Source organism: Caretta caretta, chromosome 10 (genome assembly GCF_965140235.1).
Source record: "Caretta caretta isolate rCarCar2 chromosome 10, rCarCar1.hap1, whole genome shotgun sequence".
Classification (NCBI taxonomy): Eukaryota; Metazoa; Chordata; order Testudines; family Cheloniidae; genus Caretta; species Caretta caretta.
The window spans coordinates 15,103,620-15,130,222 of record NC_134215.1 but is presented as its reverse complement, the minus strand read 5'-3'; the positions used below and the strand labels follow the sequence as shown (position 1 = coordinate 15,130,222).

General features: G+C 38.8%; 1 protein-coding gene across 11 annotated transcripts in view; it reads left to right on the top strand.

Moving 5' to 3' along the window:
- TRRAP (transformation/transcription domain associated protein) overlaps positions 1 to 26,603 on the top strand; it is a 155,550-nt gene that overhangs the window by 65,087 nt on the left and 63,860 nt on the right. For all 11 annotated transcript variants that reach the window (XM_075132690.1, XM_075132691.1, XM_075132689.1 and 8 more), the window contains 13 exons: positions 4,610 to 4,823; positions 5,501 to 5,626; positions 7,771 to 7,917; positions 10,519 to 10,721; positions 12,956 to 13,077; positions 14,626 to 14,839; positions 16,468 to 16,647; positions 17,102 to 17,248; positions 19,243 to 19,362; positions 19,673 to 19,960; positions 20,496 to 20,633; positions 21,136 to 21,248; positions 21,727 to 21,862. In XM_075132690.1, coding sequence (XP_074988791.1) covers positions 4,610 to 4,823; positions 5,501 to 5,626; positions 7,771 to 7,917; positions 10,519 to 10,721; positions 12,956 to 13,077; positions 14,626 to 14,839; positions 16,468 to 16,647; positions 17,102 to 17,248; positions 19,243 to 19,362; positions 19,673 to 19,960; positions 20,496 to 20,633; positions 21,136 to 21,248; positions 21,727 to 21,862 — 2,148 coding nt within the window. The remainder of the gene's footprint in view (positions 1 to 4,609; positions 4,824 to 5,500; positions 5,627 to 7,770; positions 7,918 to 10,518; positions 10,722 to 12,955; positions 13,078 to 14,625; positions 14,840 to 16,467; positions 16,648 to 17,101; positions 17,249 to 19,242; positions 19,363 to 19,672; positions 19,961 to 20,495; positions 20,634 to 21,135; positions 21,249 to 21,726; positions 21,863 to 26,603) is intronic.

Genomic DNA, 26,603 nt, shown 5'->3' with positions numbered 1-26,603 from the left:
GATTTTTGGTCTAACATGTAATGTAAATACTACATATAAAATCGATAGAAACAAAATAAAGGAAACAAATAAGCTTATGGATCTGTTTGCACATGCTCAGCAGAGATTTATAAAAGTTTGGCAAGTAAAGTCGCTGAAGATTCTATCCGTGCTGGACATGCTCCAGCCTAGGGCGGCAGGACTGTCTCTACAATTGCCCCTCTTGGCAGCTGGGAACCGCTGAGACACCCGGCACCAGAATTAAGAGCATGGAGGCAGTTCCTTCATTGTTCTCAGTGCTTCCTTTGCTGATGCCCAAGCAGGATGAAGGAGAAGGGAGGAGGCTGTCTGACTGGAATGCAGAGTGTTGAGGAATCGGGTCTGGGGATGGCGAGTAGGGAAACTGGGACAAAGGTTGGTGGAGAAATGACTGGTGCAAGGAGTTGGTGGTGGTACAGACCTGAAGAAGAGCTCTTTGTAGCGCAAAAGCTTGTCTCTCTCACCAACAGAAGTTGATCTAATAAAAGATAACACCTACCTTGTCTTAGTGAAAGGTTGGCATTCTATACTTAACAGTGAAGTTTTTAATTATGGCGTAGTTAAAGCATGCTATCAACGTAAAACAAATTAACTGGGTTAAAAAAAAAGTCGTGATAAATTGCAGTTTTAATTACACTATTAAATAATAATAGAATACCAATTTAAATTTATGATTAATATGTAGAACACTTAAATGTATTTTTGTTTTGTTTTTGAGTGTTATATGAAAAAAAATGTAAAACTTTAGAGCCTACAAGTACAAGCATGAAGAGGCATACGAATGTTTAGCATATCTGGCATGTACATTTCTTGCAGGGCTGGCTACAACAGTGCCATTTGAATGCCTGTTCTCACTTTCAGGTGACATAAATAAGAAGCAGGCAGGTAAATGTAAACAAACTCATTTGTCTTAACGATTGGCTCAACAAGAAGTAGGACTGAGTGGACTTGTAGGCTCTGGAGTTCTACATTATTTTGTTTTTGAGCGCAGTTATGTTAAAAGAAATTCTGCATTTGTAAGTTGCACTTTCAGGATAAAGCAATTGCACTACAGTACTTGTATGAGATGAATTGAAAAATACTATTTATTTATCTCTCTTTGTAATATATAGTAGATAGATATAATATATTTGTAATAAAAATAATATAAAGTGAGCACTTTACACTTTTCAGTTACAACACAGAATACAATCAATATATCTGAAAATGTAGAAAAACTGCCAAAATATTTATAGTCAATTTAAATTGGTATTGTATTGTTGTTTAACAGTGCCATTAAAACAGCAATTAATCGCGACAGTTTTTTAAATCTTGTGATTAATTGATCTTTTTTAGTCATTTGATATCCCTATTTTTAATACATTACATGACAGTATGCCATATAATATGCCATTACAATACTATAAACTAAGTTATTTGTACCATACTACTACTATAAGTAGTATGAACTTTCTTATTGTGGTAAATATGTTGGGATCACTTTTTGGTTTCCCACTGTGGAATAAAGCAGTGGCAAAGCCTACTTCGCTGCAATAGTAAATGAATTTAAGATTTTTAAAGAGTACTTTTACCATGATTCCTTTTTCCAAATGTTTAGAAACTGTACATTACTGGTGTGAAGATAGTTGCTTTTGTAATCTTATTTTTAAAAGGTAGTCACTTAATAATTTTTTCCTCCTACCATTGGGGCTGGTTTAGTTCACCTCTGTTTAAAGGTGGTTAATGCTGTTATTTTTATATACCCTTGTACATTTGGCTTTCAACCTCTGTAGTTGATGATGCTTCATCATTATTCATTACTCAAAACTCTACTTATGCTTCTCAAAAATACTGTACAACTTAACTAATGAGAACTCCCATTAACATTCAGCACTTCAGGAGCAAATGTTATCCACGCTGAATAGAACATGCACAATTACTTAACCGCAATTCAGCACATCATTTTCTCTTCAGTCCTACAAATGAAACACTGTACATATTCACAAAAAGAAAAGGAGTACTTGTGGCACCTTAGAGACTAACCAATTTATTTGAGCATGAGCTTTCGTGAGCTACAGCTCACTTCATCAGATGTATACCGTGGAAACTGCAGCAGACTTTATATACACACAGAGAATATGAAACAATACCTCCTCCCACCCCACTGTCCTGCTGGTAATAGCTTATCTAAAGTGATCAACAGGTGGGCCGTTTCCAGCACAAATCCAGGTTTTCTCACCCTCCACCCCCCCACACAAATTCACTCTCCTGCTGGTGCTAGCCCATCCAAAGTGACAACTCTTTACATAATCAAGTCGGGCTATTTCCTGCATAGATCCAGGTTTTCTCACATCCCCCCCACCCCCATACACACACGTGAGTTTGTGTGTGTATGGGGGTGGGGGGGATGTGAGAAAACCTGGATCTATGCAGGAAATAGCCCGACTTGATTATGTAAAGAGTTGTCACTTTGGATGGGCTAGCACCAGCAGGAGAGTGAATTTGTGTGGGGGGGTGGAGGGTGAGAAAACCTGGATTTGTGCTGGAAACGGCCCACCTGTTGATCACTTTAGATAAGCTATTACCAGCAGGACAGTGGGGTGGGAGGAGGTATTGTTTCATATTCTCTGTGTGTATATAAAGTCTGCTGCAGTTTCCACGGTATACATCTGATGAAGTGAGCTGTAGCTCACGAAAGCTCATGCTCAAATAAATTGGTTAGTCTCTAAGGTGCCACAAGTACTCCTTTTCTTTTTGCGAATACAGACTAACACGGCTGTTCCTCTGAAACCTGTACATATTCAGCTTTTTGTCAGAATTATCTCCCACCCACCTTTCTTGGTCTCAGTAATGCCAATGCAAATATATTATCTGAGTGCAGGCCTTACAAGGTATTGGTGGCTGAGCAGAAATAACAGGACTTGGGTAAAACAAGACCGCACTTGAATATTTCTGTGAATAGAAGATGCAGGGGCTTGTACTTAGGAATAAAGCTGGGCCAAGTTTTATAGCTGTAACTTTTTTCACTGAAAAATGCAATTTTGGGACAATTTTAGTGAATTGTTTGTTGAAACAAATAAAAAAGAACATTCAGAAATCTCTGAACAAAGTTTAACATTGATGATGCATCTTGTTTCAATTTTTCAGGCTATATTCACAAGGGGGATTTTAAGCACAAAAACTGGAGGAGGAGCAAGAGAAATAGGTGGTGGGTAGTGGTGGTGCCCCCTTATAACATTTAGGCTGGTGGTTAGGTCACTCACCTGGGATGTGGGAGGTCCAGATTTGAATTGCTGTTCCGGAGCAGGAACCTTGAACCACTGTTCCTCCCCTCTTCCCCATGTGAGTGCCTAACCTCCAGGGTATTCTGGGGATGGGGCTCTCAATTTCTCCTGTTGTTGAAGGTGTTCCATTTTTTACAAAATACTTAAATATTCAGTGAAGTAGACCTAGGAACCAAGTATGTCCTCCTCCCAGATGAGGTAAGTCCTCTGAACACTGGGCTATAGAATCATCCTCTGTTTCTGGCCCAATGATTGCTCAAGTATTTTATACGAAGATTCATCAGGAAAGATGAGACCCCCATCTCAGAATATCCTATAGCCTGGCAGTTAGGGTACTCACTGGCAGCGGGGCGACCTGCATTCAAGTCCTTGCTCAGGAGTGGAGTCCTGGAGATTGTTACCCTTTTCCAGATAAATATAAGAACATAGAGTAATGGTGAGGATGGCAAATTTACTTGCATGAGCAATTGAGAGAACCAGGTTGTCTGGGACTTCCAGTTGTTGAACTGTAGTCTGTCCTAACTCCCTCCAGTGCTCTGGAGAAGAAGTCTTCCAGTTTGTCATCTCTTGCAAATCTTCTACTTTCTTATTGTGGTCCTGTAGGCATCACAGAGTTGGAAAAGGCAGAGCTCGCCGCATCCAGCAGCTAGTAGGCCAAAAAAAACCCCCAAAAAAACAGACAGGAAGGTGGGTGGCCCTAGTGCTTATATAACATTTAAATGGTAAGCTAGCATTAGGGCTCCTAGGCACTACAGTAATCCAAATAATGAATAATATCCTTCTGCTTTCTGTTAGGTGAAGTCATACAGCCTAATTCAGTGTAACAGTGGTTATATTTTAGGATGGGAGACAGACAAGGCTAGCAAAATCTTTTAGTTTCCACTCATTCAGTTGGTTTAATTTCAAACATCCTGTTTCTGGGCTTGAAGCACCCATTTCTCATAAGCGCTTCTTTTAAAGGTCCATCAGAATAAGCTGTTTTATACCTGCTCTTCAATATCTTTTTCTTTAAGGTATTTCCACAGGCAAATATAGTGCAGCCCATTGTTCCAAGCAGTGTCTAGCTAGCCACTTTCTTTGCTGCTTTCACCACTCCTGTAATGTTAAAACTATGCAAATAGGTAAATTTCAGCTATGCAGTTAGTGGCTTCCAGTATCTCATATATTGCAGATCTGGAAAACATGGCTGTTATAAGAAAATGGAATTGAAACTCTTGTAATATGGAAGCCTGGAATCATATTGTTGTAGATTTTACACAGGTTTATGTGAGCTAACAAGTCTAATACTCTTTTGTTTGTTGTTTTTTCCCGTATATGTGTTCTTCTAGGAACAGCCCAATCAGGCCAACTTTGCCAACATTTGCACTGGGCTAGAGGTCCTAAGTTTCCTATTAACTGTACTGCAGTCTCCAGCTATCCTTAGCAGCTTCAAACCTCTGCAACGAGGAGTAGCAGCTTGTATGACATGTGGAAACACCAAGGTTTTGAGGGCTGTCCACAGTCTACTCTCTCGCTTAATGAGTATATTCCCTACAGAACCAAGTATGTGGTATTTTCCTCCTCCTTTTTCTTTTATCACTGCATAACTTAAGTGGTTTGTGGGAGGGGGGGCAGGGAGAGATTTCTGAATATGCTAATCTTCTGTTTTATGTGTTTTGCATTTTATGATCCATTTTAGCTTGCACTTTCAACCTCTGTTAAAAAAAAAAGTTGCAATAAGTAATCATGTGGAATACATCATTATCCATTGACATAAAAACTTAATAACCTGTGGCAGTCATTACTTTGACTCAAGAAATGCCTGCTATAAATTTAATGTCTTTTGCAATTACCATTTTTCTGCTTTGAAAAATGCTGTTTTTCAGTAGTTGAACATCACTGTTTTACTAAGACAAGAAAGAGAAATTGGGTGTAAAGAGAGGCTTTAGGTAACATGGAACACTTGACAAGGATAAGCACTACTTAGTCATAGCACTACTAAATTAATCGAGACCATCTTATTATTAGGAAAATTTTAGTGAGCATACTGGGGAAGTGATACCCAACACAGAGGCCACAGTGGTTGTATAATAGATACAGGGTTTTTTTTACATGCAAGTACGGAAGGTTCAGAGAGAGCCCCTTGTACTGTTTTCGAATATAGACTAACACGGCTGTTCCTCTGAAACCTGTAATATTATAAAACTTACTTGGTTTTTATGTTGTCAACTCTGTCTCAGGTACTTCAAGTGTAGCATCAAAATACGAAGAGCTGGAATGCCTATATGCTGCAGTCGGAAAGGTTATCTATGAAGGACTTACTAATTATGAAAAAGCCACTAATGCTAATCCTTCCCAACTCTTTGGTGAGTTTCTCGTTCTTCTCGGACATGTCTATAAATTGGCTCGCTAATTAGCGTGTTCTCTGTCATTAGGTTTTATTTTATTTTCTGTAAGGGGGTTGATAGCCATGTAGATAGTGTTGTGTGCCGCCCTGGGAAATCTGGATGTAGACATGACCTTGGGAAGAAGGCTGACAGCCTTGAGGAATAAGACTACAGGGCTCATTGCATTCTATCATTCCCAAGCAGCTGGCTTGAAGATAAGTGTTGAAAATGGATACTGGTGGCTGGATAGGTGCCTTAGTTACTAAGGGCACATAGGAAGGAGAAAAGGCATTTAAACTAACAATGATGTAAAGTAAAAGCTATTGGAAATTTCAGCTGGAGCAGCCAAAATCCTCCAGTTACTATTTTTTGGGGCATAAGATCATGGGTGTTTTAAAAAATGAAGTAAATACACGTAAATGTTTTTTCTCCAGTATTTTTCATTTGAATACAAGCACCAGTTTGTTGAAAGCATCAAATGTTAGCTGATTTAAATCACATAAGAGTCTTCTTTAGAACTTGGATTCTGAATAAGTGAAGAATCCCAGATACAGTACACTCTCTTTTCAAAAGGTAACATTTCTGAATGTATTTTTATTAAGCACATTTTTGAAAAGCTGAAACACATTCCTAGTTCACTATTTATTTACACTGATTAAACTACCAGGGAACTAATCTCCCTTTAGTTCTTGTCTGAATGCTTGACTACAACTGAGATATGTTGGAATGATTAGACAGTTTGGCTGGTCATAGCAAGTTTGGCACAGAATTGGTTCTGTCAATAATGCAAACTTGAAATTGCACGAGTTAGAAAAGCTTGCTGCTTTAAATGGCAAATGTCCTTCAGTATCCTAGTTTGTGATCTGTGTAGACAGGTGTAATTTCACTTAGGGAATTGCCTATTTGTCAGGTGTCAGGATGTGCTATACAACACACTAACCAAGAAAGAGACTTTTTATCATTTGTCCAAAGCACACTCCAAGGTTAGATTCTACTGTTTTCCCTGAGTCAGTCTATATCTTATCGATTATAAAAAAGCGGTCCAGACTCTTAACAGAAGATACCAGAGTATTTGTGAGGGGTGGAAAAGGAGGGACAAAATAAAGTAAAGCTTTCAAAGCAGTCATTCTGTCTGTTAATAAAACACTTAAACTCTAAATATTGTTTTGGGTTATTTGATGAATTATGAAGTTGCAGAAAAGTAGGAAATGGTTGTTACTGCCAGAATAGAGTTTCTAGTCTATCTGTATACTGTGTGAGGACAGGTGTTGCTATATATCTTGTAAAATCAGCTGCCATGTGAACACCAACATACTTCAGAGGAGCATCAATCTCTACATTTATATCCAATATATGTGCACAGGCATTGTTAACAAATATACAGTTTGAGGGGGAAAATACATATTTGTTCTAATACAGACACTTAGGAAGCGTCTTTAATACTAAATGACAGCTCCTGCATAGCTCGAGTATGTACCCTTTTAATTACGATGATTTCTTACCTACTTAGTAACTGATATATGAAACTAATTAATTACATTCTGGGAGGATTACATCTGTATCCAACAAGTATGATGCTTTATTTTCATATTATGGGATTTAAGAACTGACATGTTCCAAGGCATGAAAAAAGCCATTTAACAAGGCAAGAGTCAACTATTAGATTTATTTGGGGTATTTCTATTGCAAAACTGAGCTTTTGACTGAGTAGAAAGGAATGCTTTGAGAGAGATAAATAGCAAAATATTGCCATTAATCTTGGTTTGTTAACCTTTTCCATCATGCATCTACATAGATTTCCTGTCTTTGTAACAGGGATAGCTGCATATCCAAGGTAGGACACAACTGTCCAAAAGTAGAGCACTGCGCCTGTCCTTTCATAGGACGAGTACAGAATTATTTAGTTTACTCAAAACAGGGCATGGTGTCCCTAGCCTCTGTTTGCCAGAAGATCCATCCGAACACGGGATGGATCACTTGATGATGACCTGTTCGGAAGACAGGATACTGGGATAGATGGACCTTTGTTCTGACCCAGTATGGCCATTCTTATGTTCATCTGGTTACCCAAATTATGAATGATGATTTTAGTTGTCTTTAAAGATTTTTTATTTATATCTTAGGTACTTTAATGATTTTGAAGTCTGCATGCAGTAACAATCCAAGCTACATAGACAGACTGATTTCAGTCTTCATGCGATCCCTACAGAAAATGGTCAGGGAACATTTGAATCCACAGGCTGCATCAGGAACAGCAGAAGCAACCACAGGTAATAATGCAGGTTAATAAAGATTTTAAGTAATGTAATGCATCCCATCATAATGCAGAGATTTAGAGTGGTTTTAGCTGCTTGTGTATTTAAGGTTGTGAATTCCATAGTGCGTTGAATGATTTGAAAATAATCCAGTAAAAAGTGAGAAATCTTGTTGAAAGTATCGACTGGAAAAAAATAACATTTTGTGTGTTCTTAATACCTGCTGAACAAAACTCTAACATAATATTGAGTCAAACATCACTTGGTTAGTAAATGTTTGAAATGCAGTATATTTAAAAATTATTGGATTCTTCAGGAGTGTAGATTGACAGTTCTCTGCTTTCAGGGACTCTTAAAATAAGAGGTGTAAGCTAATAGTAGTGAAGCAGTTGTTTGTGAAATCCGTTTGCTCCGAGTTGGTGCCCTTGTTATCTTCTTACAATGGTGACTTTATCAGTAGATGGAGTTTTGTCTGTCATCAAATGACCCAAATCATGTGTCAATAAAAAATGTTGCTAAAGAAATACAGTGATATTAAAGAACAAAATATTTCAATTAATGGTGAATTTGCTGAGGAAAATAGTTTGGAAGAAGCACTTCCAATATTAGATTTCTAACTCGCATTCTAATTACACAAAAAAAGAACCTTGTGAATTGAGACTAATCCGTGAGTAACTCATTGCAAATTATTAAATTTGGCAGATAAGCAAGTCAGGAAATTAACAGAATAAGAATACTGCCTCACAAAATATTGTTTTCATTTTGACAAGTTTAGCTTCAATTATTTATACCTCATGATTTATTGGTATACTGTAATATTTGTCAAAGTATTATTAAAATGAGGCCTCACCATCACCTTTCCAACTGAATTATTTTCACATGGACATGACCAAAGGGGAAGGCTCTCCTGAAGAGCACTGTGGGCCATTGTTTTGGGTATGGTACATAGACAGACTGTTTTCAAAGTGATTATAAGGATTTGTATCCATGGTAACATTTTCTGTTAATTTGTTGTTATTTTAATAGTTTTCCCTAGAATTTTCCATAAAGTTGGACCCATAAAGAGGCCTTTAACCATGTTATCCTTAATTGCAGGATGGATTGATTTAAATCAAGGCAATTTAAATCACCACATGGAAAGCCTCCATTTAAATAATTGATTTAATCAACTTTTCCACTTGTATTTCAATTATTTTCTGAAGAATTCTTATTGGTTGATATAACTAGTAAAACATGTTGATTTACAATTAAATAGAACCTTTATTCTAGATTTGGTAAATCTTTTTGCTACCTAGCAAACTATATACATTTATTTAAGCAATTATATAGCTTAGTATTTTCTGATGCTTATTAATTGTACATTTTCAGTAGGTTAGAAAATGTTGAATGATATATTTACTAGATAATTAAGTTTTTTATTCATGATTTGTCATGCTGCATTAGGATGATAGCTGGAATTTAATTAAACACAAAACCACATATAACATTTATTTTTATTAAGCAAAACCTGAAATGTTTTGGATATATAAACTTCTCTTATCAAAACATGTTTCACGTTGACAACTAAATTATAATTAGGCCTTAACATATTTTGTGTTACGTTTATTTTTAAAAATAAACCTTTTAAAATGAAAGCTATTATAGTTTAAATAATAAATAAAAAACCCTATTTTTAATTTTTTTATTTAAAAAAATCATTGATTACCCACCCTGCTTAACTGGGTAGGTGGTAGTACTGCTGAAAAGGATCTGGGGGTTATAGTGGATCACAAATTGAATATAATTCAACAATGTGATGAAGTTGCAAAAAAAAAAGCTAATATTCTGGGTGTGTTAATTTGAATGTTATATGTAAGACACTGCAGGCAATTGTCCTGCTCTCCTCAGCACTGGTGAGGTCTTAGCTGGGTACTGTGTCCATTTCTGGATGCCACAACTTTGGAAAGATGTGGACAACTTGGGGAAAGTCCAGAGAGATCAACAAAAATGATAAAAGGTTTAGAGAACCTGACCTATGAGGAAAGGTTAAAAAAACTAGACATGTTCAGTCTGGAGAAAAGAAAACTGAGGGGGAACCTGATGAGTCTTCAAATATGTTAAGGGCTGTTACAAAGAGGAGTGTGATCAATTGTTCTCCATGTTCACTGGAAGTAGGACAAAAAGTAATCCACTAAAGCTGCAGCAAGGGAGATTTAGGTTACATATTAGGAAAATCTTGCTAACTAATAAGGATAGTTAAGTACTGGAGCAGACTTCCAAGGGAGGTTCTGAAATCCCTGTCATTGGAAGTTTTTAAAGAACAGGTTGGACAAATACCTGTGAGCGATGGTCTAGGTTTACGTGGTCCTACCTCAGCTCAGGGGACTGGACTAGATTAGATTACCTTTTGAGATCATTTCCAGCCCTGTATTTCTGTGATTCTGTGTTTCTTGTGTAATGTGTTCATTAGCTTACCTATCTGTTGCCTGAGAGAAGGGGTGATATTTAGCAGTTATCAGCTTCACAGATTGTTAGCAAAGTTAGAACTCAAAGGTTCTACTGTGCAGTTCACACTGAAACCATTTTTTCTGGCATATGAAATGACTGATTAATAAAATTATGCACTTCTATCCATAGCAGGTACAAGTGAACTGGTAATGCTGAGCTTGGATCTTGTGAAAACTCGTCTTGCTGTGATGAGCATGGAGATGAGGAAAAATTTTATCCAAGCTATTCTAACATCTCTGATTGAAAAATCTTCTGATGCTAAAATTCTTCGTGCAGTGGTAAAAATAGTGGAAGAGTGGGTGAAAAACAATTCTCCAATGGCAGCCAATCAGGTAAATTGAAAAGTTAAATCAGGTGAAAATCCTTATTCCAGTCAAAAACTAATGAAAACCTGTAACTTGCATTTTCTGTTCAGTGTTTGACAAAGGGTTCTGTAAGGACCTAAGTCTGCATATTTTTAAGTGCGATCTATAAGTTGTGAACACTCTGGGCTCCCAAGGAAGAAATGGAGTTAAGAATACTCAGTACATTATAAGCTACATTTTCCCTTTCATGTGAAATAGTGCTTTGGTAAGAGAACTTTTTTTTTTTGAAGCCAAAGGTTCAAGTGTCCAAAAGCCAGTATTATAGAGCCATGTAAAGTTGCTTCAGTTAAAGTAAGATGACCGAATATTTGTAGGTGAAGCTCTATCTTACCAATTATATCACTTTCCATAACATCATGCAGTATCCTTACCTACATCTTATTTCTGAAAGAATTTGGCAGTGAATAAGGTCCAAAATGTTGCGAGTTCAAGCTAAGATCCTGATTCAAGTTTTTAAATTTACAGACTGAAAATTTTAGACTATTGAAAATCTTCTTTCTTTGGTGGGATGAGTACATATTTTTATGCCTGTGGGTGTGTGTGTACTGTGGGGCTTTTCTCATGCAGTGACCCAAAACCTTTTATTTGTATGTACTTCTCAAGGCATAATTGCTGTTGTCTTAAGTGTAGGGGTTTTTCCTGCATTGTTCTTGCCTACGTTTTTTGTGATAGGCGTGTATAGGCTCTCGAGGAGTGTCGTGAGTGGGTGTTGATCATTGTAGCAGAGAGATTCTGCAGGTTTTGCATCTGATGTTCTGGCAGGGTCGGATGCTGCTTTGACTTGGTGTGCCCTGGTGTGTAGGGAGCTTGCTTCTGATGATGAGCTTGGAGAGGTTGCGACGTAGTTTGATGGCCAGAAGTAGGAGTTCAGGAAAGATTTGTTTCAGGATGGTCCCCATCAAGTATGCGTTGTACATGTTTGATATCCCATATGGATTCCAGTGTCGGGTGGTTAGGTGACAACTAGGGGTGTGTGGACAGGGCATTTTATTTTTGGATTGAAGCATATTATCTCGGGGTATTTGGGTGGCCCTTACAATATGTGCTAACTACTTATGTTAAATAGTCTCTTCCACATTGCATGTTGCTGTGATGCTGGGGGTACCTTTCCCAGACCTGAAGAAGAGCTCTGTGTGGCTTGAAAGCTGATCTCTCCCACCAACAGAAGTTGGTCCAACAAACAATATTGCCTCACCCACCATGTGTCTCTAGTATGGTTCAATGGCAGTGTAGCCAAAAATTTTTTTACACCTTTCTGGACCACTGGTTGGTCACAGTATTTATAGTCACAAGAATGTCCATACGAGGTCAGACCAGTGGTCCATCTAACCTAGTATCTTGTCTTCCAATAGTGGCTGGTCTCAGATGCTTCAGAAAAAATGAGCAGAACAGGGCAATTTATTCAATGTTCCATGCCCTGTCATCCATTTACAGCTTCTGGTAGTCAGAGGTTTAGGGATACCCAGAGTATATGGTTGCATCCCTGACCATTTTGGCTAATAGCCATTGGTGGACCTTTCCTCCATGAACATATAATTCTTTTTTGAACCCAGTTTCCACAGGTTGACTGCTGGAGTGTTAGTAAGTATTTCCTTATGTTTGATGTAAACCTGTCATTGGGTGACCCCTGGTTCTTGTGTTAGATGAAGGGGTAAGATACGCTTATTCACTTTCTCTACACCATTCATGATTTAGACCTCCATCATATCCCCCCTTAGTCATCTCTTTATTTCCTAATATGAACTGTCCCAACCTTTTTAATCTCTCCTCATGTGGGAGCTGTTCCAAACCCCTAATCATTTTTGTTGCCCTTCTTCCAATTCTAATATGTTTTTGAGATGGGGTGACCAGAACTGCATGCAGTATTCAAGGTGTGGGTGTACCATAGATTTATATAGTGGCATTAGCTATTAAACAATTAAACTTTTATCTTTTTCATGATTTTAAGCATCCATAGCTTTATTTATTTATCCATAGCATCCATTTATATTTCCAGCATAGTATCTATTCTAGAACTATAAATACTTTAGAGTTTTTGGTTTTTATACTTTTAGAAAGCATGACCTTGTGTAAAGCCATTTTTCAGTAGCGTAGGAGTGAAAAAAATGGTGTAGAGGATGGCTAAAATGTACTTTGAACATGCCATTTCTCCTTGTGTTTTAAGATGAATTGAGAAAATTAATCATGTCTCATTTTAACAGACACCTACTCTCCGGGAGAAGTCCATTTTGCTAGTGAAAATGATGACCTACATTGAAAAGCGTTTTCCAGAAGACCTTGAATTAAATGCCCAGTTCTTAGACCTTGTTAACTATGTCTATAGGTAATTATAGCAATTAATCAAGTATTGCAGCTTATTGGTTCATAATTTGTACCATACATGACCTTTATAACATGCTATCCATCTTTTAGGGCTATAGTAGATTTGTTGTAAAATGCACAATCCAGTTTATTTCACTGAGACTGGAGTGAACATATTTACATATTCACATTAGATCTTCAGATACAAAATCTTTTTGCAGCCCTTGCTCCAAGCAAAAAGAAAAGGGGCTGTGGCATCTTCATAGTTGATCATGTTGCAGAGATAGAATTGACTGCTAGTGCAGTGTCCCTCCTTTCCCCTTTGTATGAAGCTTTTCTCCTGGAAACTTATTGTAATGCATATTTTTCTAGTTACTAAGGGCTTGGCTACACTTACATTTTATAGCGCTTTGTGTGAAAAATCACCCCCCTGAGTGCACCAAGTCAGAGTGCTTTAAAGTACTTGTGTAAACAGGCTCCGAGAGGTGAATTACCAGGAGCACTGGGAGAGCTCTCACGACCACACTTGCACTTCAAAGCACTGCCGCGGGAGCGCTTTGAAGTTTCCAGTGTAGCCATGCTCTTAGATAGCCACACTTGAGTCTTCTAGCCCTGTATAGAAAAACATTTTACAGTAATTGCCTCACCACAAGATCGTGTGTGCACTTCTAGTAAGTTATAATGGCCACTAAGGAATTTTGTACTTTAAACATATGCCTTGTTTTCAGCCATTCATAGCTAGCTAGCAGAGTAGCAACAATGGTGCAAACCCTTAGTTGTAGACAAAGCAAGCCTCAGTTTGCATCAGTGGAGCTTACCTGGGTATTTCAAGCAGAAATAACCTCCACCAGTGCAAATCAAAGATTGCCTTATCCAAAATAGAAGTGTGCACTTATGCGGCTATGCTCATGACTGAAATCAGGGCTACTTCCCAGTAAAGACAAAGCTTGACACTTAACCAGGAATTTTCTGCGGATTGCAGGGGAGTTTTGTGTCATGTACTAATATATTCTTAAATGTTCTTCTCAAACTTCTGCCCCTGCATGTATGGACCTGGCTACCAATTATTGTCTATAGTGATTAGCATTGTATACACATGAACTTCTAGTTTGAGTGTGAGATGTTCTAAAAGCAGTTTGCATAACTGCGTGGTGCAGGGGTGATTCCACCACCCAAAATTCCAGCTTGCCTAATCTGGACAATGGACTCATATTGAAACCACTGAAACATTGCATTACTAATTTGAGCCCTATAACATTAAGCTTGTAGGAAGGTTTGTTGGAGAGCTAATCCAGAGAGATAAATAGTGACTTCCATTGGACATGGTGGGTCTCTTGGCCATTGTGGTATTTGTTCTTGTGATCTGACTCCATGTGAGATGTTCTGAAGGGACTTTTTGATATGTCACAGAAACTTATGCTTTTTTTGGTAGTAGATAAAGCCACACTTGACTCTAGATATTAACATCTTCCAGAAATTGGAAGAACAAAAGAAAATATCCTCTGGCTAAATAAATAGGTTACGCTTTCACAGGCCTGTGTATTATCAATTGCTTATGTTTTCTTCCTAGGGATGAGAATCTTTCTGGAAGCGAGCTCACTGCTAAACTTGAACCTGCATTCCTTTCGGGGCTGCGTTGTGCTCAGCCGCTCATCCGAGCCAAATTTTTTGAGGTCTTTGACAATTCTATGAAGCGTCGTGTCTATGAACGCCTACTTTATGTAACTTGTTCTCAAAACTGGGAAGCAATGGGAAACCACTTTTGGATTAAGCAATGCATTGAGGTAGGAAAACCATTTTTTATGAGAACCGTGAATGTAATTTTATAAATGATATTTGCTCCTCCTTTCCCTTATGAATGTGTAGCTGTATTGTGTATCTTGAAAAGTGATATAGCCCTGTAAAACTCCGCATATCAAGGGTGCCATTTTAGATGCTCAGAACATTTTAAAATAAGTACTAAGCTTTTAAATATTGGAAAGCTGATGTCTGGGAAATCTCTGCAACCATGTTCTTGAATCCAGTTGACAGTGACTCCAGTGACTTTTAAAGCTTTAAGTTTATCTGAGAAAAGCCTAGTCAGTGCTCAGATTTTCTTTAAGCAAAAAATGACTTGCAAACAAAAAATGACTGGAGGAGGAATCTTTTTGGCAGATTGAATCCGAAAAGACAGATCAGAATGGAGTGTCAGAACTGTTGCTGAGAGAGATTTTAAAGGGGGATCGCTGTGGTGTGAAACCTGGTTTCTGATCACTTTATCTAAAACAAAACATAACTAAATCACCAATTTCTTTGAAATGACCTGTATTTCAAAATTTGAGTATAAAATAACCAAGCACAAAGCAGTCATTTTATTAACTTCTTCATCATCTGAGAAAAATCAGAGCAGCTTTCAGTGTGACAAGGAACAGGAGGAATCTTCTACATCTCTATTTAGGTAAGCCATGTATTTTAGTGGAAAATTCTATATATTATGTAGATTTAGACACTAATTAAAAAAAATTCCATGAAAATATGATGCTTAAATGCAGAAGACTCCTGTTCCCTATGTGTCCTTATGGGGTCTCTAATCTTACTGTCCTAACGTATGGCAATACATTTCCTGTTGGAGCTATAATCAAATGGCAACCCCAAAGGCACAATGACCTACCACATATCAGTGACAGAAGGTGATTAGCTGAAGATGGAAGTCCACTTTGTTCTCTGAATATGTGTGGCATGAACAGCAGGACTTCAAGCTTCTCCCCTATTGATAAACCTCAGCTCTGACCAAAAGGGGAACATCTAGCAAAGACAAGATACTCCATGCCCATTCAATCTTTGGCCCTTCTGATACTGCCAGCAGAGGTGTGGATTAATGGCCAAATGTCCATGTCCTAGACTCTCACTATCCAGTTTTCTCCAACTGCTCGGCAACTTCAGTTGCCATCTTAACTTCCTTATTGACCCTTTTGTGCTTGAACATATACAGCAGAGAATGTAATTGCATTTCCTTTCTGTTGTTCTGTTCAGTCTAAATCTTTGTTCTTTTAAGATGTGTTTGAATTTGTTCCTATTTCAGAAACACAGGGAGAGTGAGGGATATGTCAAACACAACAATGGTTTTTAATAAAAAAATTTAAGAAACTAGTTGGTCCTTGGCTTCTGCGCATGAACCAGTTGGTAGAAATAATTGCTCTGATGAAAAGTAGATAAAATTCTGACTCATTCAGGCCAGCCTGACATCCAAACTCAATTACTAAAGGGAAGTTCAAGCTGCTGAACGTTGTCCTCCCGCCATTCACGGTGGATTTGAGAAGGACAGAGTCCTCTTATGAAAAAAGGTGTAATAAAAAATAAATCAAGGGCATGTGTGCTTAAATACATCACACACACTGGGTTAAAATCTTTGCCTTGTTTTTTAATTTCTTAGCTCCTGTTGGCAGTGTGTGAAAGAAATACTACAATTGGCACAAGCTGTCAGGGAGCCATGCTTCCATCTATCACTAATGTAATCAACCTTGCTGACAGTCACGATCGGGCAGCATTTGCTATGGTAACCCATGTCAAACAAGAGCCTCGAGAAAGAGAAAACAGCGAATCCAAAGAAGAGGTAACATTTTATTTTTATTTTACAGGAGATGATGATGTCTCACCAAGCACAGTTTATGGGACACATCCTAATGCTAGTCTGAATTGCTATACACGTGTGTAAAGTAATGTGCAGTGACACCTAGTGTAAACGAATAATGAAGTTAAGTAGATGTAGTTGTAATTAAATTTGAAACAATGGTTTACTACCATTGGACTTACTAGCTCTGTGAACCCATGTTAATTCATCTTTTTTTTTTAATCTTCCGTCTATTCTAGATGACTGCTTTGGCCCTTTCTTTCTCCCTTAACAGTGGGAATTAAATTTTCAAATCCTAAAAAAAATGACAATAATAGGTAACAAGGGCTGAAATAATGAGTAGAACACTTTTTTTTTTATATTTGTACAGAAATGGAGCGGTGATAATTACTTACTTGAAAGTATCAGCATTCTAATTGGCCTTACTTTTGTGTAGGATGTGGAGATTGACATTGAATTGGCTCCAGGAGATCAGACGAGTACGCCTAAAACCAAAGAACTTTCTGAGAAAGACATAGGCAACCAACTGCACATGTTGACCAACAGGCATGACAAGTTCCTTGACTCTCTTCGAGAAGTGAAGGTTGGTATAAGTTATTGGTCGTATAGCATGAAAACCATTGCTGCAGTATTGAAATCCCCAAACTGCGATGCGCACAAATGAATTCTTTTTTGTTTCTTTGGTTCCACTGTTCATTTTATTTTATGCTAATACTGTATATTTCATAAGTCTTTTGAAAACTAGAGCCTACTAACTTTTACATTTGGCTTTCTCCTGGTCCTCTCCCCCAGCATCTAACTCCATTCTATACCTATGCCATCATATTTCTCTCCTCCATTTGGAAGAAAAAGCATAGTCTTCACTTTGCCCAAGTTCTGAAAACAATAGGGCTCAGAGATTCAAGAGGTGTAATCTCTGCAGCCTGTTTTACCTGGTCCTGTCCCACCGCTAATACACCTCTACCCCGATGTAACGCAGTCCTCTGGAACCAAAAAATCTTACCATCTTATAGGTGAGACCGCGTTATATCAGGGTAGGGAGAGGAATCACTCCTCGCTCCAGCTCACCTCCGCTCTGCCTCCGCCTCTCCCCCTGAGCGTGCTGCTGCCACTCTGCTCCCCCCCAGCCTCCTCAGCTGATTGGCGCTGGAAGCCTGGAAGGAAGGAAGGAAGTGGAGGTTGCTCAGGGGAGGAGGCGGAGCGAAGGTGAGTTGGGGAAGGGAGTGCCCCCGGTTACTTCTGCGCCCCCGGTTACTTGCTGCGGCCCTCCCTGCACCCCCGCCGCCCCTGCTTACCTCCGCCTCCTCCCCTGAGTGCTCCACCACCGCTCCACTTCTCCACCCTCCCTGTCTCCCTCCCAGGCTTGCCGTGCCAAACAGCCGACTCGTGGCAAGCCTGGGAGGGAGGGGGGAGAAGCGGAGCAACGGCACGCTCGTGGGAGGAGGCAGAGGTGAGCCGGGGCGGGGGAGGGGCTCAGCAAGTGGGCGGGGGGCGCAGAGGAACTGCTTGTGGTAACATGAATTCGGATATAATGAGGTAAAGCAGCCTTGCTCCCCGGAGCGCTGCTTTACCGCATTATATCCAGATTCACGTTATATTGGGGTAGAGGTGTATATTTTATGTCACTTTGCTGGCTGCCACTGCTGCTCCTGTGGTACTTTGTGGTGCTGATTGCTTTGGCCACCTCAACAGTCTTGAGCTTTTGCAAGCAATAATAAGGGCCTAATTTATCTCCAAAACCCTGAGGTTAAGCAAGCTTGAGTGAGTGTCTTCATTAAGGAATAAAGTGAGAACTGCTTAGTTCTACTGACAATTTGAAAAGTTGCTAATTGTATTTCCAGTTACTTTTGTTAGTGGAAATTATGTACTATCATGCTGGTACTCAGTCTGAAGGGTCACATGTGGGTAAACACAGGGCATCTGGAAAACCCTGCCTTTGAGTGGGTGAAATCAGGTGATTTGGGCTCCTAACCTCAGTACACATCAATTAAGGTTTTGCCAGATACACCTATTGCATTTAGAATTGAACTAAATATCTGTTGCATTTAGATAAGAAAACTAGTGCCATGAAAACACAAGAAAGGATTAAATCAATTAGTAAAGCGTGGTAACAGATTATAAACAGCACTGGCTTTTAATAATTCATAAGAAGCTAATTGTTAGATGAGTGCTATTTAGTGGTACTCTGATCATATCAGTAGATCTAGCCAATTAGCCCGCTTGTTTTGTCTTACCACCAAATAGAGAGCAACCCCATTGGTCACCCTTTTCTCTTCTCTTCCATGAGAGCTTCTTGCTTTTTTATTTGTAGCTGTTATAGTCATGAGTTGTTGTTTTAATAAACATTGGAATATGATTACATTTATTTCACAATAGTTTTCTCTTTCCACCAAAGGGAAATTTTGAAAAATTGTATTGGTTATGGAACACTTGGTAAAGCAAGTAATGTAACTGCTTGCACACATCTTGGGGAAGCTTAGCTGCTGGACTGTATTATACAGTAACTCTTTCATGGTGCAAATTCATTGAAAGGTCTTTTTTTTTCGTTTGCATCCCTAATTGTTTCTCTATTTCTAGACTGGAGCGTTATTAAGTGCCTTTGTTCAGTTGTGTCATATCTCTACACCGTTAGCAGAGAAGACTTGGATCCAGCTTTTCTCCCGATTGTGGAAAATTTTATCTGATAGACAGCAGCATGTGAGAATCATTTTTGTGTCTTTTTGGTAGTAGCTGGTGTTTCAGTAGATTGTAATTTTCTGCCATAATTACTTGTTCCCTCACTTTAAAAAAAATCCATTTCTAGTGTTTCCTCCAGCTATATGTCTTAATACTGGTTGCTTTTGAAAGAAATTGGTCTCTTCAGATTTCAAAGGGAATTAATCTTTTCATATTTTAACTACTATATGAAAATTCCCTGATCTGTATATCATTAGTAAGACTTTAAATATGTCCTAAGTGTTGGAATCGTCTGAATGAAATAGTCACTGTTTCTGTTGTTTAATTCCAGGCTCTTGCAGGTGAAATAAGCCCTTTCTTATGCAGTGGTAGCCACCAAGTGCAGCGAGACTGCCAACCGAGTGCACTAAATTGTTTTGTGGAAGCAATGTCACAGTGTGTTCCTCCCATTCCCATCAGGCCCTGTGTGCTTAAGTACTTGGGTAAAACTCACAACCTATGGTTCCGTTCCACATTGATGCTGGAACATCAAGCCTTTGAAAAAGGATTGAGTCTTCAGATTAAACCTAAGCAGACAACAGAATTTTATGAGCAGGAAAGCATAACCCCTCCTCAACAGGTAAGGAATAACATTAATTCACTTATGATAGCCTACTAAAGGCAGAGAAGACCTAGGGTGACCATAACCAGCTGACATAAAAAGTTAAACATGAAAGTATCTGTCCAAACTGAGTGCTAAAGTGTGTAGCTATCATGTTAATTACCATAAAAAGACCTAATATGACAAGCCAGGTCAACAGGTGAGCAAGTTTTGAGAGCAGTTGAATTATAATATGGTGCATTGTTAATTTTTTATATATCAGGTGATAACAGACCACTTACTTCCTGGGTTTTTAAAGAGTGATTATACAGTGGAGAGCTATACATAAAATTAAAAAATATCATATTTAGAACTTAATTGTTGTTTTCATGTCTTTCTTTCTTACAGTATGTTGTGTGGTGTTTTTATCATACACTTTACTTTAAAATACGCCAACTAACATGCTTTAATGTGTAAGGCATTTACTTAATAAAAAAATTGATCACAAAAATCCAGCAACATTTTGACCTTAGAAGAATGTGCTTGGTTATTTGCTGTTTTTTTTTTTTTTTAGGAAATACTGGATTCCCTAGCTGAGCTGTACTCTCTGTTACAAGAGGAGGATATGTGGGCTGGACTATGGCAAAAGCGCTGTAAATTTCCAGAGACAGCAACTGCTATTGCTTATGAACAACATGGCTTTTTTGAACAGGTAGTATTTGCACAATACAAGTATATTGTTAAACTTTGCTTTATATAGATTAACTATCAGGTATAAGCATACTAAAAGCCCACAAAATGTGTACTTTATTATTAATAAGAACAAATAGAAAATTCATTTGAGTTGAGGATAATGTCTCAAATAAAACTTCTTCTGTTTGAAGTATTAGTTTAAGACTCCATGGTACCTTGATAAGATATGTTTGAATATAGCTAAAATTAGTTTCTTGCAGTACATCATTAATTTGACTAAGAAGCATAAAATTGTAAATAGGAAAATAAGTTAACGCTCCTAATCTCCTAATTTATTATAGGACCTGATAATAGAGGTATTTAAAGAGCGTTTTTAAATCATGTATGTGTCTTCAAAAAACATCTTAATGACATGCAATCAGATATATGTTTAGAGCAGATATAAAACTAAAATGAAGTGCCTTTTATTTTATTTTATTTTATTTTATTTTATTTTATTTTATTTTATTTTATTTTGTAAGGCACAAGAAACATACGAAAAAGCAATGGAAAAAGCCAAAAAGGAACATGAACGAAATAATGCCTCCCCTGCTATCTTCCCTGAGTATCAACTCTGGGAAGACCATTGGATTCGGTAAGATTTTAAAATTGGAGCAGAACGATGTTATAAAGCAATATAAAAGACTTATTCTAGTAGTTTAAAACATCGGTTACTAAAGTAAACTAAGCCCAGCACATTTAAGATACAGAGCAATTTAGGGGAATAAAATATTATACTGCTACTCCTTTAACAGACTTCAGAACTGCTATACATAAATCATTGCAAAAGTATTAATTTGCTGTTTGTGGAAACAGACTTCACATGGAATTTATTTTTCCATTTAATATTGAGGTCTGGGTAACATGAAAGTGCAGTTTCCCCCTCTTCATACACTTCTATATTATGGTTGGTTTTGTTGCTGTTTGTTTTTAATCCTGCAGTCTATTTACAGCCATTGCAATGCCTTCTAAGCATTTTTCAAACATACACGAATGCAGATGGTCTCCTGATATGAAATGCTTAAAGTCACTTTTAAGTAAGTCTTGCTAACACCGTGTTTTCATTTTCGTAGCTGCTCAAAAGAGTTGAACCAGTGGGAACCTTTGACAGAGTATGGCCAGTCAAAGGGCCATATAAATCCCTATCTGGTACTCGAATGTGCATGGAGAGTCTCAAACTGGACTGCTATGAAGGAGGCACTGGTGCAGGTGAATATTTTTCTTTGAGAATGTGCAGAGAGAATGTGTTATTTCATTGTTCATTGTGCTGATTTGAGTTTCTTCAAAGTCAGCATTACAACTCATTTCACAGAAGCAGTAAACCCCTCTTAGGGGATTTTCTTCTATGTAGTACATAGCTGGGTATTTTAGCAACCAGAGCATATTGTTTCAACAGAGCAACTTGGGTCTCTCTTTTTACTTTTTCCCCATCTTTGCTACCCTGTTATGAAATATCAATTCTGAATCATAAGGAAGCTTTGTAATCACCAGAGTGCGTGAAGGTTGGGACATGGTGTCAAAATATTAAAAAGCACCTAGTGGCTGACTGGTGAACAGGCTGGTGCCAGTAGTGATTTATAGGGAAGCTTGCAGAAGCATTTACAGTGCTGCATAAAAAACATATCTGGGGGGGAAAAAAAAAACCTAAACATCAAACCAAAACTTGTGGGTTTGTGTGGTATGGAGATAAATTAAACCTAAAAATAGGTGTAAGATGGTAGGGGCAAGATAGGGATGGGGAAAATAGATTTTGTTTATGTCTTTATGGTTGGTTGTTCCAGGAAACAAGGGATGGTGATGTGAAAATCAAACTGTTGTACCTTCTATGGATGGATAGATTGTAACTAAACTCCAAGTTTTTAAATGGAAAAGCCCTCTGTCTGCAGTGTTAATGTAAATTTAGATGCTATGATTTTCATAGAATCATAGAATATCAGGGTTGGAAGGGACCTCAGGAGGTCATCTAGTCCAACCCCCTGCTCAAAGCAGGACCAATCCCCAATTAAATCATCCCAGCCAGGGCTTTGTCAAGCCTGACCTTAAAAACTTCTAAGGAAGGAGATTCTACCACCTCCCTAGGTAATGCATTCCAGTGTTTCACCACCCTCCTAGTGAAAAAGTTTTTCCTAATATCCAACCTAAACCTCCCCCACTGCAATTTGAGACCATTACTCCTTGTCCTGTTCTCTTCTACCACTGAGAATAGTCTAGAACCATCCTCTCTGGAACCACCTCTCAGGTAGTTGAAAGCAGCTATCAAATCCCCCCTCATTCTTCTCTTCTGCAGACTAAACAATCCCAGTTCCCTCAGCCTCTCCTCATAAGTCATGTATTCCAGACCCCTAATCATTTCTGTTGCCCTTCGCCGGACTCTCTCCAATTTTTCCACATCCATCTTGTAGTGTGGAGCCCAAAACTGGACACAGTACTCCAGATGAGGCCTCACCAATGTCAAATAGAGTGGGACGATCACGTCCCTCGATCTGCTCGCTATACCCCAACTTATACATCCCAAAATGCCATTGGCCCTCTTGGCAACAACAGCACACTGCTGACTCATATCCAGCTTCTCGTCCACTGTCACCCCAGGTCCTTTTCCGCAGAACAGAATTTAACAGAATTTTAAGTGATAGAGGATGAGAACACATGGCCCTTTCAGAGTCTTATAATAAACATTACTGCTTCCACAACCATCTACTGTGTATAGTTTTGCAAGGCTGTTAGGGTGTGCAAAGGCCGAGATTGACACCTACATAGGAAAACCTGCATACACCAGGAAACTGGATAAATTTTGGTTTCCCTTAATCGACCCTTTGTAGGGAGGGGGATGCTTGTTTCCATTTGTTCTGATATTCCAAGATTGCAAGGGACATAGTTAAATTCCAGGATATCCAGAGAGGGCTGGAGTTTTTTTCATAGAAGTCCAGTGCCTGCCTTCATTCTGCTAAAATATGAAATTGTGGAAGGGAAAATGAGATCATGGAAAGTAAGCATCCCCTGGTTTTACCTGGACTTGTCTCCTTCCCACAGCTGTGGCGCTCGAGCCCTGTGGAATTGTGGTGCAAGGTTTTTGGGTGATTTGGGGAAATGGGGTGCATGCCACAGAACTGCAGTATTTTTTCCCTCGCCCAGATCCACCCTGTTAAGCTTGCAGCAGTAGAATTGAAAAGCAACCTCAGGGCATAATGCTGAAAACCTAAAACTTGATCTATTTTAATGTAGACCACATTATTTCAAATAAAACTACATTAATTATTAGTAATGCACAAGCTACTTCAACAAAAGAAGCATCCCTCTGCCTCCGTTTGTCATTAATATGCTGATAGGTAGGATTGGCAGACTAGTGCTAGGTCTATGAAAGAGAGAATGGAGTAAGCCACACATGAAATTTTATTTGCTAGGTTTAAATACAGAATGCCTGAGATTTGGAGTGTACTTGCTGTTGTCATAGCTCTTGATAATGCCAGCAGATATTATTTTAGTGAAACAAGTATTGCAAACTGGGGCTGCAGGCTGTTTATATGCTGTGATTGACATATGGCAATTACATGCTTGGCAAATACCTGTTCTAATTTTTCTTCAGTTTTATTGCTCTGCTCTGTAATGCCATAATAGTATATTTGTTTTGCTTTCAGAAGGGATATTTATACTGTGTGACCTATTGGAGGAGGACTGTTTCCCACGTTAATATTCTTCCACTTTCTGTTTAAATTATAAAAGACCTCTGAAGTAACTGTTGGGTTTCTCCTTTTATTTGGCCTTTTTTTGAGTCTACTTAATTTTATTTCAAAATGAGTCTCAAATAACAGCAAATCCACTCAACTTTAAACTTTAAAACTACATTTTAAATAACCATATTATTGGCAGGGCTGCTAGCACCACCTATTATTAAGGTTGCCCGACACTTCCCATTATAAGACCCTGTTTTCAGTTGTTTATTACTTTGCCAATCTTTAACCATTTAGGGTATAATTTTCCATGCTGGGTGTCTGCCTCAGGGTGATTTTTAATTTCCTCCTAAAAAGGTTCAGCTGTTTCTGAGACCAGGGCTAGGGGGAAAAAAAGAAATATTGTTTTGCCTGTGTTGAACTTTTGAGACATCTTCTTTGAAATGCTCTAGTATCCCCATACTTCAGAACAGGGACTTCAGATTTGATGGGGGGGGGGGGTGCCCTTTGTGTCAGGGATGTGCCTTTTTTCAGCCTTGTAAAAATCCTTCCAAATGTGGCCAAGTTATATTACAGTTTGCATGTGCTTCGTAGAGACTTGCTAGTGCATTACAGTTAAAATATCTGAAGATTCCATGCTCACTGAATATGCCCCAACCTCTCCCAGCTCCTAGCACTGGCCAGACTGCACGTGTGCCGTGCCCAGATGGTGACTAAGCTACTTCAGCCCAGGGCTCCAGGAATGAAGATGATTGTCCCTCTAATGCAGTGATACCCAGACTGAGGCTCGCAAGCTGCAAGTGGCTCTTAAATGGGTCTTCTGCAGCTCTGTGCAGCACATATTAAGAGTGTGTGATTTAATTATTAACCAATCAGGAAGCGTTTACTATGTTAACCGGTTGTAGTTGATAAAATTATTATTTATTATTTTATTTTTATATATAAGACTTTTTTGGGTAATGTTGATTGCTAATTTGGCTCCTGAACCAGTGAGGTCTGAATATCGCTGCTCTCATCTACTCCGGGCTGGGGTTGGGCACTGGAACTGAGACCAGGGAGCCTATCCTGTGCTCTCAGTGAACCCCCTGCTGGCACCCAGACAGCATGAAGGAGAAAGCCATCTGATTCAAATGCAGAGGGGACAAAAGCCAGACCAAGTGGGGTGTCAAAGAAGTATATATTAGCACAAGGAGTCTGGTGAGACTGGGACTGGATGGGCATGGAGGATAGGACTATGAGTCATGAGTGGATGAGGAAGATGGGAAATGTCATAGGGGGAGAGTGGGAGCAGTTGGTTGGGAAAGGTAATGAGATTTGAATGAGGAGCTGTGGGGATAGGGGGAAGACCTTGGACTGGCTGGACAAAAACTGTGACTACGAACCAGTGTGGTGGGGAATGGGTGGATGGGCAACTGATCAGGCAAGGAGCTAGGGTATTGGGGGAGAACTTGGACTGGCTAAGCAAAGAGACTGGGACAAGGAGCCAGGCATTAGGGGAGAGACTGAGTTTTGATGAGAGGTCTGGGGAGCTGGTGAGAGGAGAGAAGGAATGGATGAGGAGCTTGGAAGGGTGAACTGGACTGGCTGGGCAAGGAGACTGGAGGCAGGGAGTTGAGGTGGGAAGGGGGTAATAGTTGTGTGGGGAAATAGCAGAATGTCTGAACAATTTTTTTTCAGATTTTTTTAAATCATTCCTATCCTGAGACTTGTAGTTTTGTCCTGGAAGCAATTATCACCAATTGACAAACTTCTAGTAATAGGAACCTGGGGTAGAAAGCGTGGTATGACTTTGTCAAGTTAGTATTACTGATCTGAGCTACTGTAATGAGCTCATCTTATACCTTTCGGATGTCACTGCAGATAAGCTTCAAATTGTCTGATGTGCCAAGATTTTTAAATCAAACAAATCTTCAGGCTGCAGGTTCAAAATGTGTTTAATGCATTGGAGATAACAGGTTTCGAATCAGCTCTTGTAGTTTAATGTGAGGCTTATTTTAAATATGTGACCTTTAGAAGCCTATAGTGCCATATATACTACCTCCTCCCCTCAGATTTTCTAAATTCATTAAGTGGCACAGATACTGTGTTTCTTTATTTGAGATGAGGAACTGGGTATGTAAGGAGAGTGCATTGGTCTTATTTTTCACTTAGTAATTTGTAAAATGTATGGTTTGTAGCTGCCTACTATTGACCTTCCTGATTCATTAGAGTTCATTATTGTGTTCTGGTTATAATTCATTCTGCTGAACAACATGCACTTGAAGACCACTTAACCTTCCTCT